At 39.8% G+C, this 25830-nt stretch overlaps 1 protein-coding gene across 1 annotated transcript in view; it reads left to right on the top strand.

Moving 5' to 3' along the window:
* The window catches only part of cdh13 (cadherin 13, H-cadherin (heart)), a 516276-nt gene that overhangs the window by 245661 nt on the left and 244785 nt on the right, over nucleotides 1-25830 (top strand). The window contains exon 7 of the mRNA XM_074678416.1: nucleotides 25328-25472. Coding sequence (XP_074534517.1) covers nucleotides 25328-25472 — 145 coding nt within the window. The remainder of the gene's footprint in view (nucleotides 1-25327; nucleotides 25473-25830) is intronic.

The following is a 25830-nucleotide window of genomic DNA, read 5'->3' as shown; positions in this document are numbered from 1 at the left end:
ATCTTTTTATTGTACTCTTGTACAGTTTACAAAGACAAATAAGGAGTCTGTAATTACACTTTATTCTAGAGAGGTTTATCCTTCAAACCAACACCATTGTGATGTGGTGGTCAAGTTTTTGGTTTTCTTTCCACAGTCCCTGAAACTCAGAGCCTGGTGTTGTATCTCAGGTTTTGCAGTCAGAGCAGCCATTCCTGTGATGCCCTCTGACAGCAGATCTAAATAACCATACTTTGCTTCTTATATTCTGTCTGTCAAGCCTCAGATCACAGGGACAAAAGGAGGGCTGACTGAAAAAGAAAAAAATCATATAGCTCTATCTGAAGTGACAGCTGTTTAGAATTTTAGATTTTAAAATATCTCTGCTTTCAAAAACTGTCCAAAGCGCTCTTCTCAAAACAGTTTTGTGAGGTTGTCAAACTGTGTAAAGAAAGCCAAACATTTTTACCTATATTTACCTATTTTTTGACAGAGAAGGCTTCAAGCAGTGTGACAGCTCTGTCTAAGAGAAATTACTCAGACTGCAAATGTGCTTCTGACGGTGACATTTGTTTCAGTGTTTTCATTTGATGGAAAGCAATTTTAAGCAAAAAAATGAGGACAAATATGTCAAAATATAATCATACATGAAGGGTTTTCAATGTATGGGAGTGTTCATGTACAGTACTGCGCAAATGGTGTGGAGAAAATGCTGTAAACTAAGAATTCCTTAAGAAATGGAAGCAACAATGGTTTATTTACATTAACAAACTCAGTAAATAAACAAGAAAAATCTGAATTTAACCAATATTTTGTGAGACCAACCTTTGGCTTTAAAACAGCATCAGTTTGTCTTGGGTCACCTGCACACATTTTAGAGAAACTTGTCTGGTGGGTTGTCCCAAACATCCTGAAGAACCAATCACAGATTTTCTGTTGATGTAGGCTTCCTCAAATCATTGTGTCTCTTCATGTAATCTCAGACACGCTCACTGTCGACAGTTTTACAAGTTTAATTTGCTCTTTGCTTTGCTTTGCTTTGCTTTGAAGTGTTGAACTTCATAAACTGCTTTAAGACTCATCCATCGAGGTACTAGGGCATTGCTGCAGGGCTTTTAATTGTTCTGCAAAGCAGATTTCATATCGCTGATTTTATTTTGGAGGTGTTCTACAGTGCACTCGGAAACAACACTCTGTTCAAGGTCGCCAAACTTTATCTTTCTCTTTATTTATCTGACTGACTGACTAATATCAGCTGTTCATCTGTGTGTATTCTTGTTATAAAATCTCCATTTCTTCCTCTGAAGATTGTTTTTCTTGATCATCTCTCAGTCACACCATTACTGCTTGTCAGGTTTACAGGGTGGGCCAGAAAGATTTACCCATCACTTTTTGAAAAATGCTTGCAGACAATCATAACAAACATTGAATAAAGTTTATATACTTTATTCTCTGTCACAAAAAAAAAAAAAAAAAAAGATTTGCATCTCAATATGGCCACCCTTTGCCTTTCTCATAGCCTGGAGACGACCTGGCACTGCCTGGCATGAGCGCAGCACTGTCTGCATCATGTTTTGACCATGACTTCATCAGAGCTGTCTTCAAAGCGGTGACACTGCTGTGAGATACTCTTGAGACCTCCCTCTCCAGGATAGACCAGATCGCAAAGTCCATTAGATTGATGTCCAGACTTGACGGAGGCCACATGTTCTTGTCCCAGAAGTCAGGAAAGTGCTGCTTGCACCAGGCCTGTGTGACATTGGATGTGTGAGCTGGTGCACCATCTTGTGTGAAGACATGCTGGTTTCCAAATGCATTGGGTCACCAAGGTAACCCTTTTTCTTCAAGCATGTGAAGGTACACCTGGCTGTTCACTTTCACACCCTCCTGAATGAAGACCAAAGAAGACTTTGAGCCATCAGATGCAACAGCAGCCCACACCATGACTCCAGCGGGCTTCTGACAACCAAAATGAGTTCTGCAGCCCTTCAGGTAGGTGCTGTGCACTGTGTGCATAAACCCTGTCATTCTGGGAATTGACCACTGCCTGAACGGTGAAGATCTTCTCATCAGACCAAAACAGGACTTAGTCTGCGGCACTCTGGATCTCCTGCAGCATCATTTTCCCTCTCAAGCCGTTTTTTTTTTTTTTTTCAGAAGCAGCTGAAATCAGTTGTCTGTGTTGCATTTTCAGTGCTTTCAGTCCGAGATCCTGTTTGAGTGTTCTTCTCAGTAAACTTCTTGAGATGTTCACTTCCTTTGCTGTTGCCCTCGTGCTCCTGCAAGGATTCCTTTAAATTCTCTTCCTCACCATCTCAACAACCCTTTTGGTCCGGACTGAACGTTTTCTTCCAGGGATTGGCTTGCTGGTGGTATTGCCAGTCTCCTTGTATCATTTCATGACATTGTAGACAGTCTTTCGACTTTTTATGTGATGCCGTCTATTACTGTCTTTTACCATCTTTTAATGTCTTTTATCTCTATCTTATTTTGTTTTATTGTTTGTTTTTCTTTACCTTCTTTTACTCCTTTCTGTTTATTTATTAATAATATTATGTGTTTTTATTTATTTACTTGTTTTTTAGATTTTTTATTTAATTGCGTTTCCTATTCTTGCTGATTTTATGCTTTCTATGTTTGGTCCTCATGGTCTCTTTTTAGGCTTCATGGCTCTTGTATTGTCTGGGTTTCTAAGTACTATAAATTATGGAAAGGACCTTTTCACCCCATGTCCTTTTACACTGTCTCTCACTGTTAGTCTTATTTTAAACTGTGCTTTTTGTTTTTATTTTATTGTGCTCATTGTTTGTTTGTGTTTTATTTGTGCTGAATGCTTGTGAAGCACTTTGTAAACTTTGTTTTAAAAAGTGCTATACAAATAATAAAATTATTATTATTATTAAACATTCACCCTTTTCATGATTTGCATTGTTGTCGGTCTAGCCTCCTTCAAGGCCACAGTCTGGTCGCGCTTACCCTTCAAAGCCATACTCGACAATCATTAGGAAACAAATGAACTCTGGCACATCAAAAGCTATGCCTTTTAAGAGAAACTATCCAAAATTACAAGTTTCTAGGACATAAGATAAGCAAACAAAATTGACTTATACAATGGGCAAATCTTTCGGGGCCACCCTGTATTACTGTTTTTGAGTGGTAGACATGCGCAGTTTGATTTTGATCGGGTTTTCCAGGAGGTTCCCCTTAATCATGATGTAATCTGCACCTGCATCACTTTCAGGGTGTAATAGTTAACTGGATGATTATTTGCAGTCGTGCATGCGGCTGACACTGCAGCCAAACGGTCCGTTCCATAACAGTGTAGTACAGTGTTAGGACTAATGGTCCTGTTTAATGACTGAACGTGCATACAGGCCCTAGACTTCTTGGTCTTCTTTACTTCTTCCTTGATGGTATGGTGTGAGGGATAAGTATCTGCCTCCATGTCTTAGCACTGTGGGCACCACTAATCCTGAACAAATCTACAACTCCATTTGTAGAGCCCTAAACTTACAAGGACCCTCGACCATTCTTTCATTATTGAAGTGCTTTCTCCAGACCTTTGAGAAAAAACAGCCAAAATATCTTACATTTTGTCTCACCAGTCCAGATCACCCGCTGCCATTTTTCAGCAATCCACTTCACTTTATGTCTTAGTGCTGAGTTGAGTTGCTTGGTCTCATTTCCATGTCAAAGCTTTGGCTTTTTGACTGCATATCTTCTTCTGTACTCGGGTCCTACTGGTTCTCTTCCAGTCCTGAACTGGTGGCACTGCTGGACATCCTCCCATTTGGAAGAGGAATAACTGGACAGGTTTTTTATCTCTAAGTTTCCTTGGCTGACCACTGTGTCCATGATCCTCAAGGTTATCCCGTTTTTATTCTTCTATTTTGTTCACTTCTTCAAAAGAGCCCGAGCAGCACATCTTGAAGCTGTAGTCTGCTTTGAAGGGACCTCACTGATGCTGTGCAGCTACCTTACTGCTGAAACTGAAACTTTCTTCCACAACCTTACCTTTGTAGCAGAGTTTGGCTTTTCCACATCCCATTTTAAGCCCCCTTTAGTTCAAGACTGTTCCAACCTACATGTGAAAGCAATGATCATGAACACCTGTATGGTTTAGTTTGTTGATCATACTCTTGAGTTTCATCCTACAGAATCCCTGAAAACCAAACTTTGATTTAAATACATTATTAGTTTACAACAGTTTTTCCAAACCTCCCTGAAACGTTTGCACAGAGCTGTGAATCTGAGCTATAATGAACATCACCACCATGACAAACATGGTGCAGAACAGCGGGCTGTGGACAAGATTGACACTTGCAGCAAAATGGTGCAACTAATAACATACTCTGTTAAGGCAAATGTAGGTGCTATAGGTGCCAGCAGCTGCAACATGCATACACTTCTATAAAATGTTAACGTTGTTGCTCTTACAGAGTGGAATCCATTTGAACGTGTATGAATTTTATTTAAATTATCGATGGAGGGAATGCGGCTGCACCTTGACATGACCCAGTCCATACTGGTGTATTTCTTAACAACTGTCAGTCATGGATGTGCATTGAAAAGCTGAATGTTTTATAACTGGGCTCTTCACTGCTGGTTATGCTGTGCATCAATGTAAAGTAAATGTATGAATGAGGAATAGGATGTCTGATGAATGCCGCTGGCCATGTCATAAGATGCTAAGGCCCCTGGGGTTACCCCCCTTCACTGTTCCCACAGTTTTTCTCTTTGTCAGAAATGGATCAGAGTTGAAACAAATGTATACTAATCCTCTCGGTTCAAATGCAGGGTGCTTGTTACAGAGCAGGTTCTCACAGATGTGTATTAACATTCACAACAGGGTAAGCATAAAATCGCCTCAGGCTTTTCATTTTTGCAGACAGACAGAACACATAATTCCTACAATTTGCTAAATGTGGTGACTTTGCAGGTTTTCAACCCTATAGCTTGCAGCACAAAGCACATATCATATGGTTGCCTGCACAATTTTGTTGTTTAATCACATTTTACAGTCACTGCTTCTGTTTCAACCTGTCCTTCTGGATTAAACCTGCAGCACCGTGGCTGTTTTTAGCTGTGCAGGTGTCAGAAAGGATCTTTTTTTTTAATATATTCAACTGTCATGTTGCCAAGGTGAAAAAGAAAACCTCGCTGTAGGTGAAATAGAGAATCATTTGACTTTCTTTTGACCCACTGTCAGGTTAAAATCAGTAGCACACATGATTGTTGGTTGAGTTTCTAGTCAGGAAAGTCAAGTCTGTATCCAAGTCCTCTGTGTTGACACTATAGTCATGTGAAAAGAATTCAAGTCAACGCCTGATTCCTGCCTCCGAGTCTGAGTCAAATCCCCATTCTACATCGTACATGTTGTAAGGAAGACAGACCCTCACTCATTTTACGTTATGTTTATACATTTTAGATCCTCAGTGAGCCCTTCAGTGTTTATGGATTTCATTTGATTTGAATCATGAAGAAGTGGAAGTGCTCTGGACCGTAAAGAAATGTATTCCAGGCCTCTAGAAATTTGGAAAGAGCTCTTTGTCTCATCTGCAGTTGGATCACTGTGGATGCTTACTGAACTCAAATACCTGCAGCCACATACAGAATCAGAATTTCTGACCAAACATCTCTTGGCTCAGTGGTTTAGTCACTTTTCTAACAGTTATGTAATAACAACACTCTGAGTAAACTCAGCATCTGGCATGTTATTCTGACCATGTTTGTCCTCTGCTCTGTGACGGTTCTTTTACGTGTGGTACATGCTGTGCAGCTCTTGATGTATTGGCTTGTTAAATCTTTAAAAGCAACACTTGGACGTCTTCAGGTATCGTGGCGGGAGCTGATGCTGACTCTGACTCTTGAACACACTTAAACACATGTGCCAGCCCTTGCTCTAATGGGTTTTTCTATCCTTTTACTGAAAACTTCACATCAATAAAACAGTCTTTGTCAATAGTAAGTCTAAGCCTCTCCATCTCCAAAGTCTTAATGCAGTCTTTGCTTTAGTCCAAGTCATCAGTGCCTGAGTTCAAGTCTTATATACTTGCTTGTAACATTTATTTTCTGCCAACGGGCCTTACCTCTCATTAAAGAGGAAAGTTTTTTACAAAGCTTGAACAGTTATGTTTATGTTTGTAGTGATCACTGGTGAGCTGGATCTTCCCTTTAAGCCAGACTGCCTGTCTTACTCCTGCACCTGGACTTTGCTTAATGTTTGTCCTGTAAAACACATCAACCTGAGTCACTCTTCTCAGGTTCAGTGTTAATTTTGGCAGACATTTTTGATTTTATCTTCAGATAAAAACACCAAATGATTTTAATCACATTTAAATATTTTTTATTTATTTTTAACATATTTATTTATTTATTTATTACTCACTTACTTATTTTGATTTGTTTTAGTACTTTTTAAAAATTATTTTATTAAGTCACTTAGCCAATCAGAGATTAGTATAAAGGTTGTACCTCTTGTGCCTTGACTCTCCACCACCACCACCACCACCGGAGTATAGCTACTGTGCTGTGCTGTCTTTGCTGATCTACAGGGGATAATTGCAACTGCAGTTACAGATTACTAGACCAGGATAGATGGAGATTTGGATCTTTTAACAGTCATAACAGCAAAACATTGAATTTTTAATGAACCAATGTCTTCCCTGTAACTAGTTGTAGTTTTGTCACTAAAACAACATGTTTTAAAAACATCTCTGAAAATGTGTAAGATGCATGGAGATGGAGGCAATGAAAACTTCTACTGACACACCTGTTGCTTATACAATACGCATAAATTAATACTTTTTTTTTTGTTTTGTTTTTAAAGAAGTATTCAAGTTAAGACGGAATTATGAAGAAATTATTTTCCCAAACTTTTTCTGTGTCTTTGGTAGACTAACTGGGACTTAGGTTCATTTGACAACTTAACTGTACTTCCTTTTGTTTGTTAACAAAACATGACTAATTTGGGAGTTCTAGCTTCTATGTATAGTTTATAAAAGACTATGCTAGGCGACCAGTAAATGGAGCATTTTGGGTGACAAGGAAGTAGGATCATGCACCACATCTGGGGTGGCCATGGAAAGTAAGACACATTACGAGAAAAGCTCTAAAAAATCCAGTTGCTATTTTTGATTCACTGATTCATAGAAATGACCACAGTGCTTCGCAATTTCTGATCACAGCCTCCTGAACATTTTAAACCACATATTCTGCAGCTATATACAGCACGGACTGCTGTCCTCATTTACAGTAGATGTTGCTTTATGAGCTTCTGCCCTGAGACAGGTGAGGCCAGTTGTCCAAATCCCACTCCTGTTTTCTGCTTGGCTGGACTGTAATTTCCTGGGCTTTAGAGAGCAGGACACGCTGCCCTGCACACAGGAAAACAGCCCTGATGTGCACTTAGTCCCTGTATGTGGGCAGGAGATAAAGAACACACACACACACACACACACACACACACTGGCCATCATTGAGAACACCACCAGCACCAACCCCTGAAGCAGGCTAACCTTTGGTCCTATTAGCTTTTACATTTAGAAATAAGGCCACAATATTACAGGGTTTTTCATATTTCACTCCGCTGGTCATACCTGTGCTTTTTTAAGATATTGCACAAACATAATTATGTTTGCATCACACAGATAAATCATTATTCTTGTCTGTTATTTGAGGTCCCACACAGAAAAAGATCTTCTGAACGGATAAATTGAAATTGAACTAAAGCCTAAATAAACACAAGAGTATGAGACTTTCTTTAAAGCGGTCTTTACGCTGCATTTCAGGATTTTTCCCTTTAAGTTTTAACATTTTGTCAGTTTTTAAGCCTTTCTCCAGGTCAGGATCATTCCACTCTGTGAGATGTGTCACTATCCTGCTGTCCTTCCAGAAAACCCCCCAAACCCCTGCAGACAAACTGCTGTGCCTCTACTCCCAGATAACCTGATTAAACAGTGAGTGCCCTGTTGCTCAGCCTCGGGCATTACTGCTGCTAATACAGCCTGTCCACTGCCTGCTGAGACACACAGCACAGCCCCTAATGCACTCTGCCTCAGCACCAGGCCAGCTCCTCTTTCATCTGCAGAGACAGAAACACTCGGAATTACCCACTGAAATGGCTGACATTGACCACAAAGGAGGGAAAATGGACTGAAGTAGGTCAATAGTTTATTTGAATTCAGCCAGAGGAGCAGAGAAAAACAGCTAAAAACATTAATCCATTGCTTGATGTGATAGGTCGATGAGAAATAAAAAGACATGAATAATAAACTCAGTTCTGTCAAGGTCAATTGTTTGCAGGATCACTAAAAATGTGTGTATAATTCCAATTTTAATTACCTATTAAAATAAACAACCTTCTCATAGACCTGCATCCCACACCATGCTGCACAGAGGCATTTATCAGTAAAACACAAGAAGGCTTCCAACACATTAACATCATAACGTCCCTGTAGATACTAAGTTCAGTCTGATATCGTAGCTCATTGACACTTGGCTGCTGAGTATCAAGCTTTAACCTGCAGATGAAGCCAAATTTATTTCTTTCCCATTGATAATAGAAAATTTGCATGCAGCAAAAGACAAGAATTCCTTTCAATCTGCATCTTTGTTTTAATTTATTTGTACTGAAAAGTAATCTAACATTTAAAGGTAGCCTGTGGGTATGCCAGTTAAAACCTAACCTCAACAAAACTTACCAAACCAAACCAACTAACAACAAAAACTCAGCAACAAGAGGTCCAACTAAAAATTAAATGGAGCTGACATCAAGTTTTTACCTAAAAACAGTTTTATTGGTTTTACAGTGTGTTCCATGACATCCTGATCAGAATCAACTGAGTGTCTGAGCTCAAATTATCTCTGTTAAAAACAAAAAACCTTGCATGAAAACTTTTCTTGCCAAGGTATTCATGCCAAAAATTATGAAATGTTGTTGTGTTGCTTAGTTAGAATTTCAAAATCTGCACACAGGTTTGTAGAATCAGTGTAACTATTCACTGCTAGTTGTTCTTAAGATATGATTAGGCTGAAAGTATATCGAGAAATGTTATGTGCAAGGGTATAAAATTATCTACTTTTCAGAAGACTTAAATTGTTTGCAGTTAAAGAGGATTTCTGAGCTGTTCTGAGGTGCTAAATATCCAGTTTGTTTCATAAAGAATAAAACAAAACAAAAAGATGAACATAAAGAAACAAAACAAGTCCTCTGTGGCTTAGCACTTAAAGCAGAACAAAGTTATTAAGTGTTTCACAAAACATCCCAAAAATAATGATAAAAAATAAAGATAAAAATAACATCGGCAAGAAAGACAGAAACATTGGAAGAATGAAAGAAAGGGAGGAAGAAATTAAGAGGAGATGATAAAAGGAAGGGGGAGGATGATTGAAGAATGGGAGAAAGTCAATAGAAGGAAGATAAGAAGGGAGGGCAGGCCAAGGCAAGGAAAGGAAAGGAAAGGAGGAGAGGGAGAAAGAGACAATGGAAGGAGGGTGGATTGAAAACAGAAGAAAAGAGGGAGGTACAATCAAAGGAGGTCAGGAAGGAAGGGATGGTGGTAGGAAAGGAGGAGGAGATTGACAAATAATGGAAGGAAGGAGGAAGACATTTAAATGATGGTCTATGAGTATTTGGGCTCTGGTCTAATCATTTCCAGTCTTTAATAGTTTACTAGTCACAGATATGTGTAGTAATTTGGTTGTAGCAGAATAAATCCAACAAACTGAAGAGCCTGTTCACTTTGTCTTATTTCAGTTATCACTGAAACCTGTGTCCTCACTAACTTCCATCACAATATTTATAAAGTGTGTGTTTGTGGTTTATAACCTTTCTCTGCATTAATTTCTCCAGAAATATTACAGATATTTGAGGCTAGTTTCTTTTCAAATAACAGTTTGGTTGTAAATGAAATACTTGTGCTATAAGAACTCTCAGCTGTTGTGATGATGGCGCTCCTCTTCCTGCATGCTCGACATCGAGTACACCTGTGAGGAGAAATATAAACCGCTGGAAAGGAATTGGCACAAGCCAGGCTTCCTCTGACCCTCCAAACAGAAACTTCAGGGGCAGACAAAAGGAGATTGAATTATACCCTCTGAGAGGGGAGGGAGGGGGGTTGGTTTTTTTGTACCATGATGCACCAGGGAGAGCCTTTGTGACTCTTTCAACACCTTTCTGAAGCAGGATTATTTTTTATCTTACCAGACGGCCAGCTGAATGAAAGGCCCTTTTCTATCATTTTCTGTCGTCTTTTTACTTTTAACTCCCCCACTCTTTTTCACCTTCCATCTTTTGTTCAATCTCTCTTCCTCCAAAGACCATCTATTTATATCTCCTTTGACATTCCAAGGGCTTCTTTTCTTTTGATGTAATGAGGAACATTTCAGATCCAGGGTTCTGGATAAGAGACGGAACAAAAAAATCCACACACACAATCCGATATTCCAAGAGTAGTTTTGTTTGCAGAAGAGAGCGGCGTTTCTTAGATGTTCATGTTGATTGTGACGAGTTAAAAAGGTTTCAAAATCATTAGCACCCTGCTTTGTGAATACCAATTAGACCAGTGAGGCATCTACATATCCCTTTAAGGATTAAGGGCTGGCTCCTCAAACATGGACTACACAGGGAGCTATTCTGAGGATTCTGTTTGAACAAAAATCTGTTTTTGTGGTTTTGAAGTACTGAATGTAAGTGAGCCGTATTCATTTGAGACTGTGTCAGACCAGCAGAAATATTTGGGGCAGGAAATGTAGAAAATTGGAACACATTCATTATAGAGCTGAACACCCTGTACCAAAGAACACAGATAGGTGTGTCAATTCAGTCCAATGGTAGATTAGTATTCTGTTTGCTACTCAACACTTTTTAATGCCAGACATGGAAATCAATTTGGGTGTTATAATGGAGGGAAGTTTTATGATTATTATCTATCTATCCAAACCCACAATCATAGCCAAGTTTGGTTGAGGTAGAAGAATACTGATGTAACAAAGTTCCTCTCTTGTTCCTTTGCTAAAACCGTCAGCTTGCTGGAACTCACACTCACAGGCTAACATGGTTTGGTTTAACAAAATAAATGTTCACCATGCTAGCCTGATGAGTTTTCTGGGCTATTATTTAACAGCTTGTCCTACATAGGAAGAATTTTGGCTGTGTGAAATTGTATGCGTTTTGCATCTTTTTGGTCAAAAACAAAGATTGTGTGAAACAAAGACAAGCAGATGCTGATGCAATACAGAGTGATGCAAGATCAACAAAATTGTTTTCTTGTTGCCATCAAACCGCAGGACAATCGGAACAGTAGTTACAGGAACATTTCATTGATTCAGTTAAATCTAATTCATTTATGAAGCACATTTAAAAAACAACAGCAGTTGACTGAAAGGAAGAGTGTTACAGCCTGAAAACACAATAGTCAGACATGACACATTAAGAACAGGTTACAAAATCAAGAATTGCACTACTCACAACAAGAACAAGGAATAAATCACAAGGAATTAAGTGTATTTTAAGATGTGATTTAAAAACAGGTGGGGGGTGGCATGCAGAGGTATTAGGGGTGGGTACCTTTCACATTTGAAACGATACGGTACTGATGCCTGGTACCTGGCAATCGGTACCAGTACTCAACAGTATCAATTTTTGTTACTTTTTTGTCCTTATGTGGTACAAAATATCAATTTGTTTAATAATAAAATATATAAAAATTTCAATTTAACATATTTATTCTTCAATATATAACCTTGCAATGCTGTGTTCATGTCCAGCATGAAAAATCACTGACTCTTTCACTCCCTCACAGTCCAAAGGATGCGTTTAGGTACCTAAACATGGTACCTTTGCGTTTAACGTGAATCGATACCCGGTACTTTTGACAGAATTCAGTCAGTACCTATAAAAGTACCTAATTTGGGACCCATCCCTAAGCGGTATTGAATGCCCCAGTTTAGTGGCAGCCAATGCAGAGGCACGTTTTCCCCTGTGCTACAGCTGTGATCTTGGGACCACCAGAAACAGCTGGTCAGCGGTGACCTTGTGCGGACAAGTGACTGTAGGAGGTCAGAGAGAGAGAGGATGGATGTTGCCCATTCAGTGATCTGAAAGTAAATAATAAAATCTAAAAACTGAAATGAAAAAAAAGAAAAGAAAAGAAAAAGGAAAAAAAGAAAAGAAAAGATTTTTTTTAAAAAAGAAAAGATAAGAAAAGTACAACTTTTCTTTGGAGAGTTTGTTTTTTGAGAGCTTCTGTATCAACACATCTGAAGCAGTGAATCTGGCCGTACCTCACTCAACCCATCATTTATACCCATAATTCCTAGATGTTTGATGTAAATTCCATTGTTATCCACCCAACAGCTGTTCAGGTTTTCCCTCTTGGGGACACTAAAGAGAGAGTTTAGGAGGAGCTTGGGTCAGGACTCTCCCTGTGAGGACCTGGTGGGTTGAATTATCAATCCATTAAACAGAGACGTTTAATAAAGTGTTTTATCCAGATGTTGGACCAAAATTTCCCTCAGTGGAGGGCTGATAGGGTTGCTGAAGATATCCTTGCAAAAGGTTGTTATATTCAGTAATGGACAACAACACAAGTCATTTACTTGAGGACTGTTATTCAGTTCATTATTTGAGAATCTGTTCTTGATTTGACTATCATTTTTGGGGAAACTTTATTCTTTTCACTCCACTATATTTCAATGAATACTCTATTCACACACTACTTTTGTTTTGGAGTGATATGAAAATTATTTTTATCGTTTTATGACATCCAGTCACAAAGACATTAAATTGTAGTTCTGAGTGTGGTTTGTCCAAGCAGTGTAACCGTACCTTTTCACCTCCATGGTGGAACATGGAGCAGAATATTCAATCATCTATTCTCACCCACATGAATTGTGAAAAGTATTTTTCAAAGCAGGTACTGCAGGACTTATAGTAATGATTTCACTCGGTAACTTTCACTTGTATTGGCATAGTATATGACTAGGAGGATCTATGACTCAAGCAATGAAGCCAAGTTTCCACCACTGGTTTTCATTGAGTCTTTAAGCTTCGATATATGAATAGAATACAGTTGGAAAACATGCACAAGGTTGTGACTTCATTTGCAGAAAGAGGTTCAAGCTCCTTCTATGCCTTTCATACAGCTATAGTGAGAGCATGAATCAAACTTGGCATCTGTGCATCCTTCTTTTCTCCTTTTAGCGATAAAGGAAGCAAAGGCAGCAGATGTGGACAGGGTCAGTGGATTAACGTCTCTGTTTCCCTGTGCATGTTTTCAAGAGAAGCGGATAGCTTTAGTATCTCTGCAGAGGCATGAGAAAAAAGGTGAGTAAATTTGTAATACTTGAATTCTGTTTAGAATAAATCAATTTTGACTTTTTAACCCAACCACTGAGAAGTAAATTTAAAGTTCCTGTTTGCACAACAATTTACCCCAAAATGCAAAAACGTAGAGAAAAAAAAATCTGTGTTTACACGTAAATGCTAAGGGAATAAAAACACTGTAGTAAGCATGCCAAACCTGTAGTTGGGGCTATAACTGTCTTGTCCAGAAGTAGCTTTTGGTAGATCTCCACCGAAGTAAAGCTGAGTCGATCATCTGGTGTATTGGTAAAAACTAAGTGCAGAAATGGAGCAACAGATGCACATTTTGTTGAAAGAGTCAACAGATTGGGCACACTCAGCAGCACAAGCACAACATGATAGTCCTCGGTGATCGTAACAACTGTTGTACTGTTGCACTGTTGCATGCACAAAGTGGAGCACGATGGGCTGCAGTATTTCAGAAAAAAATCCACTCTGGAGGCCATCTTCAAAAGTTTGCATTGTAGCTTTTGTGTAAACAAGCAGACCAAACGCAACAATATTTGTGCGCTTCATCCTAAAACGGTTGTCGTGCAAATGGCCTCCAAAAAGCACTGGGCTATTGTGATTTTCCAATACAACAACAGCAGAAACAGTAGCTAAACTACAGTGTGACACTTTCAGCATCTTACTTCCCACATCGTTGTTTGTCTGCCTCGATCTTCTTTCCTCCTATCAAACTATCTCTGCTGGAGCAGTGCTACAGTTTCACAGTGATCAGATAATTCAACCTCTTACTGTGTCCCTGGGAAAACATGAGGGGAGTGAGAGGATGAGAAGGCTCTTGCTCTCAGAGACCGTCAGGACTGTATTGGGGCAGGCCTGAGCTTCTGTAGGGTGGAGCGCAGCCTGCTGATATAGGCCAAGCCACGGGAGTGTTAGGGAGGTGCACAGGACTATTCACCTTGGAGCTACTGTGGAGCAGTTTCACTGGGATCTTATGAAAACGGCAGGCAGGCAGTCAGAGCCCCTTTGAATTCACCAGAGTAGCAAAGGGAGGATAAGTTGAATGGCTCAGGAGGAGCTGAATGCAGAGTGAATGTGAAATGAGGCGATGGCATAGGAAGGGGCAAAGGAGACGCTTCCATATGCATGGCTGGGTCCCTTTCCACCACCTCCCTCTTCACTCCTCTTTTCATGTCTGTGTTTAAGGACGTGATGAAGCCAGCTCAGCTCAGCTTCTTTTATTCCTCGCTGTCACAATAAGCTAAGTGATCAAATGACAGGAGCTCTAACCCTGCCTACAGTATCTGTGTCCTGTAATCAACCCGAGCTTTATTGGAATATGGCCTTGAAAAGAAAAATATAGAGTGTTTATTCAGAGGCAGAAAAGGAAAGATACACTGCTTTGGTTTTCCTTTTCTCCATAAACAAATTGTTCTTTTGAATACAAAGTTTTTAAAAGGAAAGGAACATTCTGTCTTCTGTTTTCATGCATGGAGGGGAGATTCTGGTTTCCAATGCAGGACGAGTCGTATCAGTCAACAACATCTGCGAAAGGAGAGCAAAAGAGGTGGAATGAATGGTCAAGACTGAGCTTCGCATTGATTTCTTTAACACAGTGGCATTCTTCTGCAGGTACCTATACTGTTATCATCAAATAGTAATGCCACACAAATGTGAGGAGATAACGCAGAGCTTTATGTAAACAAATAAATTTGTCAGTCCTCAATATACAAGAAAGAGAAAACCAGGGGGAAGATAAAAGGACGGGCAGCTCCAGCTGAAACGAACAAAAGAGGTACAGGTGTCCGGGCAAGCCTTGATTATAGAGTGGATAGTGGAAGTCTGCTAAAGAAACTCAGCATAAAGTTTTGTTATTACCTCCGCCATGGAGGTTATGTTTTTGGGATAGTTTGCCTGTTTGTCTGTGAACAACATAACTCAAAAAGTGACAAAGGGATCGTGATGAAAGTTTCAGGAAATGTTCAAAATGGGATAAGAGAGAAGTGACTTAATTTTGGAGTTGATCACTGTCTGGATCCAGTTTTTTTTTTTTTTTTTTTTTTTTTTTTTTTTTAAGATTCTTTATCATTGATAGATAGGGCCGTTTTCACATTGTGTGTATAACTCCACGATAAATGGTTGGATTGCTTTGCAAAACGATACAAGACAAGGTCACCATCATTTCTGACAGATGTAAAAATATGATCCAGATCCTGGCAACAATCTGGATATAAGATCCAGAATACAAAATATGTACTAGGTCATCATGATTTGTAACATTGTCAGGTGACAAATTATTGACAAACCTGCTACTAACACCAAATTGTAGCAGACAGTCTGCTGAAAGGGAGTATAACATTAAAGTAAGATTACACTGTTGGTAACAATCACAATGTGCTTGGCGGAAGTCTGTGCTCTCGGAATGCTTTTCTAGTTTATAATATTTCTGCAAGAGTAGGAGTGTAACGGTACACGAAAATCACGGTTAGGTACATACCTTGGTTTTATGGTCACGGTTCGCTACATTTTTGGTACAGTATGGAACAACTCAAAAACCATTTGCTTGTTTAGAATGTTTATTTAACCAAAAACTTGCCATTATACAGCAAGGGGGGAGGCTCTTCAAGCTCTGGTTGGCCATTAGCAGCAGCCATGATGCACAATTCAGACACAAGCTCCTGTGGCTACGGAAGCTCTTTGATATTCATCTTCTGATTGGCTTAGCGTGAGACATCACGTCCACGTGATATGCACATGATCGCAAAGCACAAATCACAGACCACTTTCCTCATGAACATTGAAACGCCTTCCTGCTTAGCCAATCATAGACGAGTACTCACGTGAATATTAAAGATATTGTGCATATATATTAAAGCCATGTGCAGCAGCTAATGTAAACTTACTGTACTAGTTCGAATACAGCACTGTACCGAACCGATCAGACTTATGGAGCGGTTCAGCACGGATACATGTACAGTAACACCCCTATGCAAGAGACATGAAGATTGGTGGCATCTGATATCAAAAAGCCAAAATAAATAAAAGAAAACAGGTCCACTGGATAGAAAAGTGTGACCATGAAATGGCCATCTCTTGGTCACTAGACAGTAACCCATGGCCACGTGGTAAATGATTTGTGACCATGAGGTAATAACCTGTGGCTGCAGGTTCATGTCTGTCAGCTTAACAGCCTCCTCTCATTTCAATAATTTGCACATCGCTGGGTCTACTCCCCTCAGTCAACCCAGATAGTGTCCCCCCTCAGCCCTGGAAAGCTTCATCCACTTAGTTAGTGGCATCTGGAGAGGAGAGGATCAAGGAAAGAGGAGGGTAAACCAAAACAGGATACCCTGGTGTTTCCCTGCTTGAAAGGAAAACTAAGAAATCCAGAGTCCTGTGAGGACTTCGTTCTATGACACTGATTATGTAGTAGCTGTTCAGAGCAACTGTAACATGGTTTATTCATACAAGTAGGAGCAAAGCTTGAATATTAAGTCTGCACCACCTTTAATTTCAAAGATAATCTTCCTCAAAACAAACTGTGACCTTTCCGTGTGGAGCAGTGTCAGGGTCTCACTGTGATAATGGTCTCACACAGGAGAGGAAATTGTTGTGCTTAAGCATCCTAACACCTTCTCAGGGCAAGAAGCAGAGCGAGAGGAAGGGAAGGCTGCAGGGGAGAGATGCTTTCACTGAGCCCTGTGATGTTAACAGACAGAATGGCCTGTAGTCACAAAGCTACACTCCGGAGGTGAAGCCAGGTCAACCAATAGACAGAGGTGATGGTCACAGAGTTTATCATCTCTCCTGTGACTGACTGCAGCTGCTCAGGAGTGAGCAGGACCTATTTTCTTCAATTCTCGCTGTGTTTAATAAGCAATTTTCCCTCCAAATCAAATCACTGCCACATAGACTCTAATTTTCAACTTGAGAAAATAGTCCTCCATGATCCATGATAGCGGCAAAATAACCTCCTCATTTCGCTAACAGGCAAGTGATGAGCCGTGTGAGCAATGCACTGCCTTGGCTCTAACTTTAACTTCATGAGCCAGCCAAGTGCACACACACACACACACACACACACACACACACACACACACACACACACACACACACACACACACACACACACACACACACACACACACACACACACACACACACACACACACACAAGCTATACTATCAATATTTGAAGATTCTAGGGTACTTGGTACTTAATTTCTTTAATTTCATACCCCCAGCTAAATTCATAAGTAAGCATGTTCATTCATCTTACCTCTAGTCAAAGATTTCTCATTAGGCTTATTTTAAGCCACATTCATCTGACAAGTAAAGAGAGGAGTCCTTTTCAAGCTATAACAAGCTTTTAATGTGTAAAAACACCTGACATTGCATAAACAAAATATACAGATCATTAAAATAAAATAATACTCTTATTGCAAGAAAGCTGACAAGACACTTACCACTGGCCCTGTCAGATGACTTTCTAGTATATTTAGATATATCTAATTGAAATCTGATAAATAGCCTGCTACAAGTTAATAAATAAATAGATGAATAAATAAATATATAAATGAATTAATAAATAAATAAACAAATAAATAAAATGAAATAAATAAAATGAAATAAATAAAATAAATAAATAGAAAAAAATCACATTAAAACACAGCAGCCTTATTCCATTTTTTAATTATTATTTTTTTAATGGTCAGTTTTGTCTTCAACACCAGATGTATGGATGATTTATAATAGCAGTTGCTAAAGTCTGTTGTATAACCTATTCATGCTATATGCTGGAGGTTTCTAGGGTCATGTACCCACTCATGCAAAATAGAGTGTTATAGACCACATACTGTATATGCCAAGAAAAAAAAAATACTTTTTTCATTATGCAAACACATCTGAGAGGAGTAGTAGGGTGCAGGGATTTGCACACACAGCCCACCAATAAGAATCCATAGGGGTTCGAGCTATCAGAGCTTGTGCTGCATCCACAGTGCAAAGATGAGTGAACACAAACCCGTCACACTTTGAGATTGCAGGGTGAGGAAACATTCTCTCTGTTCATTTCAAGACAAGGTGTAGAATAATGTTTGAATTGCATATATGCTCATTTTTGCATTCCCTCAAATGCACAATCACAGTATTCTGAGTGTTTCCCAGCTCAAACACTTCTTTCAGTTGAGCCATCATTTTGTAGAAAGCTTGGTTGACTAATGTGCACGTATCAAAGAGTGGGTATTGTGTTTTTTCCATTTTTTAAACACTATGCAGGATGCTTATATCAAACGTACAGGTGTTCAAACTGCTACATATTCACATGGTAGGAATCTCTGAATCTGTAAACTCAGCTAAATAAATAGCACAAGATTTTCACAATACTTGCTGAAAGGATTAGGTCATCACACAAGGATCTTCTAACTGGTTTATGAAATGTTGGACCTGTGGACTTCAGATACCAAGGTCTGCGCATAGCTCTACCTCCAACAAGCCTCAAGAGGGCTGGCAAATCAGCGAGAAGTTTGTGGAGCAGGGAGCTTTGAATGAAGCGTTTCAGACAGAAGGTGAAATAAATGCAGCTGTAAATCATATAATAATATATCATATACCAAGGGGTACCAGAGGGACAGTATAAAGCCTGTAAAAAAAGCACCTTACCCCCTCTTTAAAAAGTGGTGTTGCTACACTGGTCTCTGACTTTGTGCTCCATATGATTTGAGCATTGAAGTTGTTTTATTTTTTTTCTTAGTATAACACTGGAACACGATACGATTAAAACATCTCTCGGTGCTTTGAACTGATTCACAGGTCACAATGGTGTGTAGAACACACTTCGTTTTCTGGTTGACAAAAATATCTTAAAAGTGTGTCTCTTCTCTAAATTTCATGGCACAGTTTAGCCCTATGTCTTACACCAACACATTAGCGACTTTTCAATTTGCATGCTAATATCTAAATAACCTTTTATTGTGAGTACACCTTATTCAAAGTGAAGCCACAGACATTGCATGTGAGGCCGTAAAGCTTGAATCAAGTTATGCAATTTGAAGCTGTAGATGTCTAGCTTCGTTTGACAGATCACACCTTTTTTCTCCGCTGTGATAAAATAGGTGTTGCATTATGTTTTCTCTCCCTCTACCAAGCAGGTTATTGCTGTGCTCGTGGTGTGTCCCCCACTTAAATGATATGATGCAAGACACTGCATCTCTAATGTTCTCATTAAGGCACAGACATGCTGAGAAGAAAAGCTAGACTCTGCATGTGTGTGTGTGTGTGTGTGTGTGTGTTCGAGTGTAGTCATGCATACACATGCTTGTTGGCAAAGGAAAGTAATTATTTTGTCATGCAGATCTTTGTGTGCCTGTTGCCTTTATTTAACATGCCTGGAAATGGCTGTGAGTCTGTGTGTATGTGTGTGTGAGTCTGTATGTGTGTAGGTAGATGGATTTAGATGGGAATACATGTTCAGTTGAAAACAGCATCAGCTGAGAGTCAGCAGTTCTGCAAGATGGATCCAGAGGGGCAAATGGTTCCTGGTCATGGAAAACCTCTTGTGGTACATTCTCAAGGCGGAGAGGAGGAGGAGGGGATGATGTATGGAACCATTAGTCTCCCAACACCTAAAACACTTAGTTCAGCTGCATGAGTGCCATTACTGCCATTACACCATATGCTGTAGGCGCCGGAGTGACGGACACATGGGGGACTGAGGAAGAGGAAGATAGGGGAGTGTGAGAGGGAGAAGTGTGATGACCTGTGGGATACGGAGGTTGGATGATGTCATGCATTACATGAAGGAAGAAGAAAGGATGCTAATGTGATGCTGCAGATAAAGGAGGAGAGGCTCTCAGGAGCTTTGTCTGTGGTGAATCAAAGTAGACCTGATCCAGGAAGTGGAGAGATCTCTTTATTCTCAGGTACAGATTGGAAAACACATTAAGTCATCATATTTATGTGGCAGGGTTGTGCTTGTCACAGAACAGAAAACTACCAAAAAAGGTAATCTGGCAATGTCGTAATACAATAAGAGTGATTTATTTTGTAGTGCATAAGTGAAACTATTTACAAAGTGCATAATGTAATAGAAAAAGCAAAATCAAAATCAGGGGCTGCACGGTGGTGCAACATTTAGCGCTGCAGCCTCACAGCTAGAAGGTCACCGGTTTGATTCCCAGCTTGGCTGGTGGGCCTTTCTGTGTTGATTTGCGTGTCCTCCTCGTGCATGCGTGGGTTCTCTCTGGGTTCGCCAACTTCCTCCCAACAGTCCAAAATAAAAACTGATTATTTGGTCTATTTGTGTGTGTGTGTGTGTGTGTGTGTGTGTGTGTGTGTGTGTGTGTGTGTGTGTGTGTGTGTGTGTGTGTGTGTGTGTGTGTGTGTGTGTGTGTGTGTGTGTGTGTCTGTGTGTGTCTGTGTGTCTGTGTCAGCCCTGTGATTGACTGGCGACCAGTCCAGGGTGTACCCCGCCTCTCGCCCAATGACAGCTGGGATAGGCTCCAGCCACCCGGGACCCTGAATAGGAGAAGCGCTTTGAAAAATAAATGAATGAATGAAACCAAAATCTCCCACAGTAGGGGAAAAACCACAAAAAGTTATAATGTCCCCAGAAATAGACAGTACGGTTTTCTCTGCTACCTCCAATGTAACAGCCTGACTGACTCTGACTCTTTCCAAAGACTAACTGAGCTGCCTGACCAAGGCAGCTCTTTTAAACACCTGTAGCGCCTCCCTCGTGGCTCACAATTTGAAAAAAAAAAAAGAAAGAAAGAAAATATCCAATTTCTTCACCTTAAATATTGTATTTGAACCCACAACATTAAACAAAAGTACCTCTTGTTTAAAAGAACATTTTAATCTAAAAAAAAAAAAGAAAAAAAAAAAAAGAAAGAAAAGAAATCACAAAGCACAACCATAAGCAGAAAGTTAAATGTCAAAGAACAAACAACCAATTACATGACCATGGGACCAAAAAAACTCACGCCAGGCTTTACATAAACGTAAGTAATCTGGGCGTTCTTCCTTTTAATCCCCAGCTGTGGTAAGTGCCTTGTAGACGTGTGGTTGTATATGTGTGTTCGTGCTTGTGTCTATGAGAAAATAAAGCAGCGCTGCCCAGGTGTACCCCCCTGCTAGTACTTGCAACAGAAAGAGTGAAATTAAATTTTATGTTTCTGGTCTATGTGGTATCCTACAGAATGAATATGTGAGTGTGTCTGTGTCAGTGTGTACGCGCGCCGTCTGCTGCTGCTAATTCAGTAAGGAACATAGATTATATACCATTAGTAAGAGATTTTGCACTCAAACCCAGATTACTTCCATAGCGGTTTCAGTCATCTGACATCTGAACTGAGACATATGGCTGTAATATGTTAAATGTTCTACACTTTAAAGTGAAGTTTTTAAAGCACACAGGCAGTGTGGACAGCAAAGCCTGGTCAAGCCAACCACGTTGTCTACTATAGGATCGGTTTGCGTAACCCATTTCTGACTCAGGAGCTTACGTGAGCAGTCTTGATGTGCACTTCCTCCAAATGTAACCATGAATTGAAGAGACATAGACTGCAATACTCTCTGAGTGGTCTGCTAGTCATGTTGTAATAGTCACTGTATGAATGACATAAGCATCTTTGATATGACATAAGGTGTTAAACATCACTGTGAAAAAACAAGCACAGTTGTGCAGACCACAATGGCCTTCTGTGTTTAGAAGAAATATCGCTCCAGGTATGATATTTGTCTGGGAAGAGCTGTATTTGACTCTAAAGTGATGAAATTTTGTACTTTCATGTTCTGTTAATCTTCTGTTTCTCTGTCTTTGTCATGTATTTGTGTTTTGGGTCTTCATGAGCTGGCTTCTTTTCCTGAGATAAAGAGACTGTGAAGAAAAGAGACTGGGTTAAAAAGTTTTAGATAAATGTGAGATAAAGGTTTAACCTGAAATGTTACCTGCAGTTTTCTTCTATTAATAAAACTTATAATAATGCCTCCAAGCAATCAGTGATGAGGAACCAGGTTATTGTTCTGAAAGAAGTCAGGTTGTAACATTTTAAGTGAGTGTTGTGCTGCGTAATGTTGTGTTTTGACATTTGCCTGAAGCATGTGGAGACTGTCAAGTAGACAAAGAAGCGTAAATGAGTGTGTGTGTGTATGTGTGTGTGTGCTAAGCTGCACTTGCTTATTGTCAGTGTCTTTGTCTCTGTATTCTGACAGCGTGTAAACACAGTTCTGAAGTCTCTATTATTAAGTACATCATCTGAACAAGCGTGCAGCTCACAGTCACTTGACACAGACATCTTTACTTTCCATTCAGTTCATCTTAATATTAATCCCCCTGGCACTTCTTCGGCCAACACTGAGTCGTCTTACAAACATAAGATCAACTGCTGTGGCCTTGGGGCTAAGTAACTGTGCCTGTTACATAAGCATTTTGACTTTTTGCTTTTGTAGCCTGCTTCTGGTCTCAGCAGTATTTTTCTAAGTTCTGTGAAGTTGGTATGGAGAGCAGAACTTCAGCATCAAACCTTGTAAGCAGTCTTTGTCCTCTGTCCTGACTCAAAGCCGGTTAATGACTTCTCTTGGTCATTTTGCAGCTGCTTGTCTTTTAAGGGGTGCATGAAAGCATGAATATATCTCCCCAATCCTGTTGCCCTCCATTGGCTTCCAGTTTGTTTTAGCATTCATTTTAATGCTTTCTTATTTGTTTTTAAATCCTTGAGTGGCTCAGCACCTCAGTACATCTCTGGCCTTTTTAATGTCTACACTACCTCACAGTCCCTGAGGTCTGCTGTTCACTTTCAACTTGTGGTCCCCAAAAAGAAAAGTTCTTTGCACATCTATTTTTTGGACAGGTGTGTTGGAGGTTCAGGTACCCCGTAGAAGAATTTCAAAGAAAACACCCGCACACCGTCCGACTTGCAAAAAATAAATATTGTTTAATTCTGCAGCGTTTAGGTCCTAGACCTTCATCAGGCAAACAATTTGATTGGTAGATGGAGCATGTTATATAGGAGGTGGTGCCTCACACCTGCAGACACTTTCTTATCATGACTCCAAGAAGTTATCACAACAGATAATGAGGATTAAAATACCTGGCTGAAAGAGCAGAGATAAAAATCCCACCAAATAAGTCAAAACAACTCAAAAAAAGTCTGAGTTGTCGCAACAAGTTCTCCATTCCATTTCTCATCCTGATCATGAAATTGTCCCCTCAAACCAACCCAGGGGTCCCAAAAACCCATTTAAAGACCTGAGGTGATTGAGCCTTTTCGGTGGTGGCTCCCAAATTATGGAATGATCCGCCTCTTGAAATAAAATCATCCCCCACCCTACCGACTTTTAAATCATGCCTTAAAACTTATTTATATTCTTTGGCTTTTAATTCACCATGAGAGTTGTGTGATCTCTGTCCTTGTATGTCTTCTTTGGCACTAGCATCCCCGGGATTTTGATTGTGGGTGGGCCTCCAGAAAACTGGATGGGCCAGTTAAAAAGCTGGATGGTAACTCGTTGGAGGAAATTTTACTTAAAATGGCAGGATTTTCCTGCTTTTCGGGACATTTTTCTTGTGAATTTAAATGAAAACAAGCTGCTTTGCTTAGCCATGGTTAAGAAAAAGCTAAGTGTTTACCGCCATCTGTTTTGCAGCTTGATACTTGAAAAGCAGCGCGCAAATGTCATTCATTTGATTGGATGACTTGATCGTCTCTCTTTGATCAGAGACGAAGAGACCACACGTGGGGGTACAATCCACTGATTGGCTGAGAAGCTGTCACTGCATGGTCAAAATGGTTGGGCCCAAAATACCTAAAATGTTAGCGCCGCAAGTGTTCTATGGTCTTAACCCATTTGTTTTTATGGCTATTATTGGTTTATATGTTTTTTTGTTTTTTTTTTTGTAATATTTATTTGTTTTATTGATGTTCTTATGTGATTTTTTATTGTGCAGCACTTTGGGAAACTTGATTATTTTTAAAATGTGCTACGTAAATAAAGTGGATGGATTGGATTGGAGTTTAGCATTGAGCTAAAACAGTAAATGTGGTCTTTGGAAGCTCCATGCAGCAACAGCTTCTGAATAGCACAAGATCATCACAAAATGTGAAGGGCAGCTCCAAACACCAAGGTCTTCTCATAGCTGTGCCCCCCACAGGCAAGACAACTACATTACCAGTTTCACCTGTAAGCAGTATTTGCCTGGTAATGTAAGGAATAAATGGACTTTTTAAAATCTATTTTCTTGAAAAGTTTTATCTGTTTTTTTAGTGATTTGCCTCAGTCACTATCAGATATTTGAGCAGTGAAGAGAATATCTGACCTACGACCTGGTAACACAGAATGTTGAACAGATACATTCAAATAATGAGCTGATGGTGGACTGACCTTCCCTGCCAAATCAATACCATGCACATTTCAGCTGTTAAGCTATTTACAATATTGCAGAGCAGAGGGAGGGGCTGAATTTATGAATAGAGAATTCCTTCATGTAGGAGCCGGCAGGGGGAAAAGAGGAAAAGAGAAAAAAAAGGAAACGAGAAGGAAATGAGTCATCTTAGCAGAGAGTTGCTTTTATTCTGTACATCTGAAATCCCTATGGTATAGGTATGTAGAGGGAAATTAGATGTACACAAATTGCCTCAGATTAAATCAAATCAAAAGAAGGGAAATTTCCACATTAGACAGTGGCAAACCCACAAGTCTGCTAAATGAATGTTCATGATCATTGCATGATCATATATAAGGAAATCGCTCGCTACTTTGAGCACAGACACGATGTTTGAAACCACTTATCTTTTTCAAGACAAATGTTGGAAATCAATCCCCACAGAGTCATTGTTGTTGGAAGAAGCAGATATTGCAGTTGTGTGAGTGGAAAAAAGAGACAGAGCATTTTGAGCTGTAGCTGCCTTCCACTAAATAAAACTGTTGGTCTGGTTTTTGTGTCGGTGGCAGTTACGTGAAAGTACTGAAAATAGGAGCTACGCCAAGAAAAGTCTTCATTTCAGAAAATAAACTCCTCTATCTTTTCATTCACAGCTGGAAGTCTCAACCACAGACTTTGACGGGAACCTTGTCGAGGGACCTGCCATACTTGTGATCACTGTCATCGACCAAAATGACAACCGGCCTATTTTCAAAGAGACGCGCTACACAGGAGAGGTGCTCGAGGGATCTCCGAATGGTAGGTGACATTGTTATATTGAAGGACCCTGAAGGGAACTGGGCTGTTATTGGATTTGGTCGGACAGCAATATCACACACACTATGATTGCTGCACTCGAGATGTGCTCAGATCTCAGGCGAGGTGTGAGAGTGTCTGAGCGAGCTGGTTTGAACATGTTGTCTTTGTAACAGAGTCAGGCGGGTAATACCTTAATAATATAATTACTTCAGCACATACAGCAGCACCGCACATCGTAATGTTGTACATTATCACCTCAGCTCCCTGACTAACAGAGCCCTGGAGGAGATCACCTGCTAATGAGACAGTTGCCCTAAAACTCAAATATTATCATTTCAGACAAATGTGTGATTAGCTA

Source organism: Halichoeres trimaculatus, unplaced genomic scaffold (genome assembly GCF_033239565.1).
Source record: "Halichoeres trimaculatus isolate MK-OKI-2021-1 unplaced genomic scaffold, fHalTri1.1 fHalTri1_scaffold_10, whole genome shotgun sequence".
In the NCBI taxonomy this organism is placed as follows: Eukaryota; Metazoa; Chordata; class Actinopteri; order Labriformes; family Labridae; genus Halichoeres; species Halichoeres trimaculatus.
Note: the sequence above shows the minus strand (reverse complement) of the source record. Positions and strands in the feature narration are given on the sequence as shown.